The sequence below is a fragment of the Engraulis encrasicolus genome, chromosome 4, assembly GCF_034702125.1.
Source record: "Engraulis encrasicolus isolate BLACKSEA-1 chromosome 4, IST_EnEncr_1.0, whole genome shotgun sequence".
NCBI classification, from domain to species: domain Eukaryota; kingdom Metazoa; phylum Chordata; class Actinopteri; order Clupeiformes; family Engraulidae; genus Engraulis; species Engraulis encrasicolus.
This window is the reverse complement of record NC_085860.1, coordinates 13,635,417-13,645,112: the sequence shown is the minus strand read 5'-3', so window position 1 is coordinate 13,645,112 and position 9,696 is coordinate 13,635,417. Positions and strand designations below refer to the sequence as shown.

Genomic DNA, 9,696 nt, shown 5'->3' with positions numbered 1-9,696 from the left:
TGCGCAAAATGTCCAAGCAAGATGGCAACTGACCAAAGCGAGGTTTTCCCTACTACCATTAAACATATATAATAATTATAACTGTCTAATATATGCTCTTATTCCTGCTTCACTGGTTCTACAATTTAACAGTGCTTCGTGGGTATTTAACGAGCAATAAACACCAGGCAACAAATGAAATGTCGTCATTGGTCATGTTGTGCATTTCATCTTTTATTTTGCATCGATGAAACTGAAAGCGGCATGCAAATAAAAATGTATACATAACAGCCCGTTATGTCGTTGATCCTTACCCAAAATGTAACACACAAACATAATAGTAATATTATTAAGTATATAAAAAGTTAAATGAATAAAAACACAAGTCACCGAAACTACTGGGAAAACGAACAAAATAGAACCAGATCATCTACCATCTATAACCCCCTTTTTTCTCAACTATTGCGCAATTTCAATCCAGACTAGACATGAGCCCAGATTGTGCCCCCCCCCCCCCCACAAAAGAAAGTAAATCAGATAAAATAAGTAAAAGTGGGAAAATGTTAATCGTTTTAGTGCGTAACCCTGGTGGAGAAAATCAATTGTGCTGTGTGAACTCTACACACTACCGGGGGAGACACCCTCACTCTCCATCTGCCTCGGGCAGTCTCGGGATACATGACAGCCGTGCCATAAAACACCGTTCTCAGGCCAACATCTTCACGCTGCTCCGTATCTGCGGGTCCAGAGGTAGCCGCCGAGCATGCCCACTCCGAACAAGCCCGCTCCTCCTAGCATGCCCCGTGCGAGCGTCTTGAGCCATCTCCGGAGGTCGCGGCCGTGGGAACTGGGCCGGGCGGGCTGACCGGGGAAATCGGCAGGGTCCATCTAAGCAGCAACAACAGAGGACATCACAGGATTAACGTTGAGTGGGAAACGCTCGCTCGCTCGCTGACTAGCGGGCTAATGAGGCAACGCACGGGGACCCCCGGACCTTAATCCCAACTGTATTACACCAATTACCTTCCACTTCACCTGCAACACCACCCTGGCCCAACTCGAGAAGGGGGGCAGGAAAAACAATGTCTCACTTTACACCAGTGACTGCCTGGCTCGAATTAAAATGTGCTTACTACCTACGGAGCGGACGTGTCCCGTCCTATCAGGTCCCAAAGACCGGTACGGGGGAGAAGCTTCCTGGCATTCCGGCGTCACCTGAGCCGGTTCGGGCGGGCTAAAAGAGTGCATGAAAAGCTGCTTAGCACTACCGGCGCTGTCACACACCATTTCCCGCTGCAGATAGACCGGACACCGCCAAGCCAAGCCAAGTTCAAAGCTGAATTAAAAAACGTTGAAACGACAGCCGGGTTTCTGCAAACTGTTTCTGTAAAACACTAATTCAGTACGTTGGATGTAAAGTGTATGTCTCCGTGGGGCAAATGTCATTCAAACACAATCATTAATATTCACCAAAGGATTAAATAATTTTACGCATAACTATAGTTATTTACATAAACATGAAAAAGTCTACCACTGTCTGAGATCTTGGTCAGTAATTAATGTGGGTAGGGCTGAAATGATTCATACAAGTTAAGTTATTGATTAAAGCCGGTTACATCATAAGAAATATGGGTATGTTTGTCTGAGGTACTTTTTTATTTCATTATAGAGTTACAAGATGTTTTGCTGGGAACCTCCTGAGACTGGTCATTTGTTTCCACCAACTTCTAGTTGGAGTCCATTTTCAAAACAACCCAAAAAGAGCCTCTTCTCTACAGGCCACCCTGCCCTCATCTTCATCTTCGTCTTCATCTTCCCAGCCTTCTCTCCTCAACTCTCCTAATGCCACAATAGCCAAACTATTATTCAAACCCAACATCTACAGCCATAAATCTCCCCTTGTCAGTTACAACGGCATACTCTTCAGGAAAAAGAAGTGATGTACCCCTCCCCCTCATCCCCACACCCCAGTCTCATCCATCTCCCTCTCTCTATCCCCCCCTCTCTCCTTCCCCAACCAGGCACCCACCCGCTTCATGAGAATATGCATGAAATCATTCCAGAACTCACATCAAAGAGATTCATGAAAGCTCAATATTGCGTCGGACAGGCAAAAGCCAAAAGCACGCTACATAACGGATTGCAGCACGTTCATTGGAGCTGTACTGTACTGTGCTGTGCTGTGCGCTGCAAGCAACACAACAATTTACCATCGCCACAAGAAATGCTCTTCTGTATATTTGCTCAACTAGGCCAGATAATGAGTGTAATAACATGATGAATGTGGCGGGGAGAAAGCTATTAAGGGCCAATCACGGCGGAGGCCAAATAACGGATGGCTTGATGGTTCCTTGAGGAAGGGGAGCTGGAATGCACCGAGCGCGCTCCGACTTTACTCATAGTCATTGATTGATGTGATAGGACGCATTCTCCTCTCTGTCAGACCAGACCGCGCGCCATTGGCTGGGAATAAAACCTCCGGCTCTCCCTCTCCCTTTACCTCCGTCTAGCTCTATTTCCATCCCTCTCTCTTCTCTTCATTCCCTCTCTCCATATCTATTTCTCTCTTTCCTTCCCTCTCTCCATTTCTATCCCTCTCTCCTTCCCTTTCTCCATTTCTATCCCCCTCTCCTTCCCTCTCTCCACTTCTATCTCTCTCTGGGCCGGGTGCCAGCCTGGCCACATGGCCCCTGTTGGCCGTCAGATTCCAGGCTGACATGGTGGACATCCCCCCTCTCCTCCTCTACACCTCCTCATCCCCCTCTCCTTCTCTACCTCCTCCTCCTCTCATCCCCCTCTACTCTCCTCATCCTCCGCCTCCCCTCTCCTCCTACACCTCCTCCTCCTTCTCTACCTTCTCCTCCTCACCATCATACTTCTCTCCAACACCTCCAATTCACCCCCCTCTCCTCCTCTACTTCCTCCTCTTCCCTCTCTGTCTCCTCCACCTCATCCTCCCCTCGTCTCCTCTACCTTATCCTCATCTCCTCCTCCTCTTCATCTCCCTCTCCTCCTCATCCTCCTCCTCACCCCCCCCCTCTCTCTCCTCCACCTTCTCATCCCCCTCTATCTCTCTACCTCCTCATCCCTCGTCTCCACTACCTCCTCATCCCCCTCTCCTCCCTCCTCTACTCTTCATCCCCCCTCTTTACCTCCTCATCCTCTCCTCATCCTCCACCTCCTCCTCATCCACCTCTTCATCCCCCTCTCCTTTCCTCTCCTCTCCATCTCCTCTCCTCTCTCCCTCTATCAGCTCCTCTCTCACTCTCTCCATCTCCTCTCCTTTCTTTCTCCCCTCTCCTCTCCTCTCTTTCTCCCTCTCCTCTCCTCTCCTCTCCTCCTCTCCTCTCTTTCTCCCTCTCCTCTCCTCTCCTCTTTCTCCCTCTCTCCTCTCCTCTCCAACCCCGGGGAGGCTTGCGGTGTCTGAGTGTCTCCACCTGAGTTATGAGCTGTGAGGGTCGATGCCTGTCAAAAGCTCCACTAACGCACACACCAACCCTCACACACCCACACCCACCCAAAGAACGGTCTACACACCGCACGCACACACACAGACACACACACACAGACACAGACACACACACACACAGACCGCTCTACACAGAGCACACACACACAACACACACACAGACCTCTCTACACACACTCACAGACCTCTCTACACACCACACACACACACACACACACACACACACACACACACACCCTAACCCACCCACAGACCGCTCTACACACCGATCTACACACCACACACACACACACACACCACCCACAGACCGCTCTCCACACCGATGGAGGCCCACAAAGCCCAGCTCTTGCTCCCCATCCTCAGCCAACACTGTAAATGCCCTGACAAGATGAAGGGCCTTTCAAGAAGAGGGCCGTGGCAGAGCAGCATGATTCATTCTGCTCTGTGTGCACGTACGTGTGTGTGTGTGGGTGTACGTGTGTGTGTGTGTGTGTGTGTGTGTGTGATTGCATACATGTGGACGTACACGTTTGTGTTCATGAGTGTGCGTGTGTGTGCTCAGATGTTTGCATGTGCTTACTGTACATGCCAGCATCAGAGTGGGTATATAAGTGTGTGTGTGTGTGTGTGTGTGTGTGTGTGTGTGTGTGTGTGTGTGTGTGTGTGTGTGTGTGTGTGTGTGTGTGTGTGTGTGTGTGTGCGTGTGCGCGCGTATCTGTGTACCAGCTGAAATAAAGAGATGAGGAGAGGTAAGAGGGCTAGAGAGTGAGAGCAGGATCTGACCTTGCGCAGTGGGTAAATAAGTCTGTGTGTGTGTATATATATATATATATATATACAGTGAGTCCAATATGTATTTGATCCCTTGCTGATTTTGCCGGTTTGCCCACTAATAAAGACATGATCAGTCTATAAATTTATGATAATATGTATTCAAACATGAAGAGACAGAATATCAAAAAGAAATTTAAATTTATTATTTATATATATATATATGCGCAAGATATATATGTATATGTATATGTATGTTTGTGCGTGTGTGTGTGTGTATGTGTGTGTGTCGGATCTGACCTTGCGCATATGTGGGTATATAGTAAGTGTGTGTGTATGTGTGTGTGTGTGTGTGTGTGTGTGTGTGTGTGTGTGCGCTAGGGGTGGTACGGTTCACAAAAGTCATGATTCGGTCCATATCACGGTTTTCGGTTTTGTACCGTTCTGTTTTTTTTTCTCTTTTTTTTTTTTTCTAAATAAAATGTATTATGCACTGGACATTTATTTATAATATAAAAATTTGAATGAAAATGTAAGCTTATCATGGGTATGTTGAATTTGACTTCATTCAACCTAACAAGGTGAAGTTACTGAAAGAGGAATTATATCAATGATTTTAACATGCTTCCATTTATTTGACAAAAAGAGAGAACTAAGTCCTAACTTTTAAGTTGACAAATATTCAAATATTACATACTTACATACTATAACACATTTGATGTGTAAAAATAAAACAGCTACACTCCTGTAGGCAATGGGACTATTAGGTCAGTGCAGTATGACTATTTGGTTAATGACACACTGAGAACGAATTGTACTTCTATTTTGATACCGCTTTCTGCAAGTTTTGCGCTTAGGATGAATCAGTTGCTTCCTACCATGAAACTGCCGGCCGTGAGAAGCATGTAAGTAAAATCAGAAGTAAAATTCAATTTTAAGTGAACAAGTGATTGGGTTAAGTAATGTTAAAATGTGAAAGTTAAGGTAACAAATCATTTAAAAAGATCGTTTTTTAGAAGTGTAGGCTATGCACAAGAATGTTTCACAAAACTGCTGTTATAGCCTGTTAAAACAGTAAAATTTTATTTTGGTTATAGTTTTAAACATCAATGTTAACAAGGCAACAGCACAAAGTCCCCTTCATTCCATCAGAGTTTAACTGGCTACATATAATTACCCAAGTAAAAAAAAAGTGTACTTAATATATACTTAATAAGTACGTTTTATTGTATTTAAAGTGTACTTCAAAAGTGTGTATTTAAAGAATGTTATTTTGGGACAACTTATAGTATACTTAAATGTACTTGAAATATAATTAAGTAGAGCTTAAACACATTTTAAGTTGACTTTTTTGTACTAAAATTAAACTTTGTATAAGTGTACTTAATATACTAAAAATATATTTAACTTTAAGTACATTATAAGTATACTAACCAAGTCACTTTAAAATGTGTTTAATGTTTACTTTAGCATGCAGATAAGTGCATTTTAAGTACATTAGAAATCTATTTTAACGTCATGAGAAAGTACTTTATAGTATACTGCAGAAGTACATACTTAAGTTGTGTTATTTTGGGACAACTTATAGTATACTTAAATACACTTGAAATATAATTAAGTAGAGCTTAATCACATTTTAAGTTGACTTTTTTGTACTAAAAATCAAACTTTGTACAAGTGTACTTAGTATACTAAAAACATACTTAATTTTAAGTACATTATAAGTATACTAACCAAATCACTTTAAAATGTGTTTAATGTGAACTTTAGCATGTGGATAAGTGCATTTTAAGTACATTAGAAATCTATTTTAACGTCATGAGAAAGTACTTTTATAGTATACGGCAGAAGTACATACTTAAGTTGTGTTATTTTGGGACAACTTATAGTATACTTAAATACACTTGAAATATAATTAAGTAGAGCTTAATCACATTTTAAGTTGACTTTTTTGTACTAAAATCAAACTTTGTACAAGTGTACTTAATATACTAAAAATATATTTAACTTTAAGTACATTATAAGTATACTAACCAAGTCACTTTAAAATGTGTTTAATGTGAACTTTAGCATGCGGATAAGCACATTTTAAGTACATTAGAAATCTATTTCAATGTCATGAGAAAGTACTTTATAGTGTACTGCAGAGTACATACTTAAGTTGTGTTATTTTTGGGACAACTTATAGTATACTTAAATACACTTGAAATATAATTAAGTAGAGCTTAATCACATTTTAAGTTGACTTTTTTGTACTAAAATCAAACTTTGTACAAGTGTACTTAATATACTAAAAACATACTTACTTTGAGTACATTTCAAATATATTCACAAAAATCGCTTTAAGTACATTTTAAGGTGTATGACTCTAAATGTATTTTAAGTATACTACAAGTAGATTTTACTTTAAGCACATTTCAAATATATTTATTTTAAGTACACTTTAAATATATTTCAAAAGTATATGAAAAAAACATTAATGTAATCACCAGTTACTCATTTCCATTGTACATTGTCTTGTTCACAACCATCAGCCATTCACATGAACCTTCCTTTCACCTTCACTTCAGACAACAACCACTGCCTCAACCAGGATTCGAACCCACAATTCACTGAACCACAGACCAGCACTCTAACCACTAGACCACAACTACCTGTTCTTTGACAGGCACAATTACGTTGTTGAAGTAATAGTCTTGAGTAGTACACTTTAAGTATACTTTTATATACTTAATTATAATACTTAGAAATCATTGGTGATGGTATGCTTTTATCGAATTAAAGACACTTTTACATGTTTAATTTGTGCACCAAAAAGTACACTTAAAGTGCACTTAATACACTAATAACACAACTTAAGTACAGACTTCAGTATTGTGCTTAAAAGTTTAATAGGTAAGGCCTTACATGCCTTTTTAAGATCTGTTTGTGCTCTTCAATATGGTGTTTTTACCATGAAAATACATTAACAAAATGGAAGGTGGAAGGTTATTTAATGTTACAAAGCATAATGAATAAATAAGCCTAGGTTAAAATACACTAAAATGATGGTTTAAAAAGTACCCAGGTGAAAAAAGTGTACTTAATATACTTAATAAGTATGTATTTTTGTATTTAAAATATACTTCAAAAGTGTGTATTTAAAGAATGTTATTTTGGGACAACTTATAGTATACTTAAATACACTTGAAATATAATTAAGTAGAGCTTTAACACATTTTAAGTTGACTTTTTGGTACTAAAAATCAAACTTTGTACAAGTGTACTTAATACACTAAAATCATACTTAACTTTAAGTACGTTTCAAATATTCTTTCTAGTACCAAACTTTAGCACATTACTTTTAAAATACAAATACACTTAAAATACACTTAAAATATACTACACTAACAGTATGTTTTCAAATACAACACTTAAGCACATTACTTTAAAAATACAAATACACTTAAAATACACTTGAAGTGGTTCAAGAAAACAAGAAAAATAACATAAAATCTTTATAAGTGAGTACATTTCATTAAAGACAATTAATATTAGTGTCAAAAAGGCAATATAGTAAGTATGCAAAAAATATGCATATTTGTAAAGGTCGTAAAATAAAGTTTAGGTATATATAACTGATAATGTATATTTTCTAACACTATGTTTGAGTACATTTTTTAAGAACAAAGTCTAATACATTAAAGTTACATTAGCAGTACATTTTCTAATACCATACATTACTATAATGGTGTACTGTGTATGATTTTTTGTAGTTTATTTCCAAAATTCATGCTGGAAAAAGGGGAGTCATTCATCATCATCATAAATTGAGGTTCTTGTCCATGTTCCAGATATAGACATTTTTTGCTAGGAAAATGACTGTACTTTGGCCAGTAATTAGTTTATTTATTTTGTAAATATAGTCACAATACATTTAAATACACAACACTAATAGTGTATTTTCTAAAAACAATCTTTAGCACATTACTTTAAAAATACAAATGTACTTAAAATACATTTAAATACAATACACTAATAGTGTATTTTATAACACTACACTTTAACACATTACTTTTAAAATATAAATGTACTTAAAATAGACTTAAAATAGAATATACTAATAGTATATTTAACAATACCACACTTAAGCACATTACTTTAAAAATACAAATGTATTTACAATACATTTAAATACAATACACTAATAGTGTATTTTTTTAATAAAACACTTTAGCACATTACTTTTAAAATACAAATGTACTTAAAATAGACTTTAAATAGAATATACTAATAGTATATTTAACAATACCACACTTTAGCACATTACTTTAAAAATACAAATGTATTTACAATACATTTAAATACAATACACTAATAGTGTATTTTATAATACTACACTTTAACACATTACTTTTAAAATACAAATGTACTTAAAATAGACTTAAAATTGAATATACTAAAAGTATATTTAACAGTACCACACTTAAGCACATTACTTTAAAAATACAAATGTACTTACAATACATTCAAATACAATACACTAATAGTGTATTTTATAATACTACATTTAAGTACATAACTTTTAAAATACAAAGATACTTAAAATACACTTAAAATAGAATACACTAATAGTATACTTTATAATGCTAGACTTTAGCACATTACTTTTAAAATACAAATGTACTTAAAATACATTTAAATAGAATATACTAATAGTATATTTAACAATACCACACTTTAGCACATTACTTTAAAAATACAAATGTATTTACAATACATTTAAATACAATACACTAATAGTGTATTTTATAATACTACACGTTAACACATTACTTTTAAAATACAAATGTACTTTAAATAGACTTAAAATTGAATATACTACTAGTATAATTAACAATACCACACTTAAGCCCATTACTTTTAAAATACAAATGTACTTAAAATATATTTAAATACAATACAATAATAGTGTATTTCATAACACTACACTTAAGTACATGACTTTTAAAATACAATTGTACTAACAATACATTTAAATACAATACACTAATAGTGTATTTTATAATACGACACTTAAGTACATAACTTTTAAAATACAAAGATACTTAAAATACACTTAAAATATAATACACTAACAGTATACTGTATAATGCTACACTTAAGCACATTACTTTTAAAATACAAATGTACTTAAATTAGACTTAAAATACAATATACTAATAGTATATTTGACAATACTACACTTTAGCACATTACTTTTAAAATACAAATGTACTTACAATACATTTAAATACAATACATTAATAGTGTACTTTATAATACTACACTTAAGTACATAACTTTTAAAATGCAAAGATACTTAAAATACACTTAACGTATAATACACTAATAGTATACTTTATAATGCTACACTTTAGCACATTACTTTTAAAATACAAATATACTTGAAATACATTTAAAATATAATACACTAATAGTATATTTGACAATACTAC

At 36.2% G+C, this 9,696-nt stretch overlaps 1 protein-coding gene across 1 annotated transcript in view; it reads right to left on the bottom strand.

The window, feature by feature from the left end:
* Positions 1 to 192: 192 nt before the first annotated feature.
* Positions 193 to 9,696, bottom strand: part of asz1 (ankyrin repeat, SAM and basic leucine zipper domain containing 1) — a 34,169-nt gene continuing 24,665 nt past the window's right edge. The window contains exon 13 of the mRNA XM_063196728.1: positions 193 to 867. Within this exon, the coding sequence (XP_063052798.1) occupies positions 700 to 867 (168 nt within the window). The 3' untranslated portion in view covers positions 193 to 699. The remainder of the gene's footprint in view (positions 868 to 9,696) is intronic.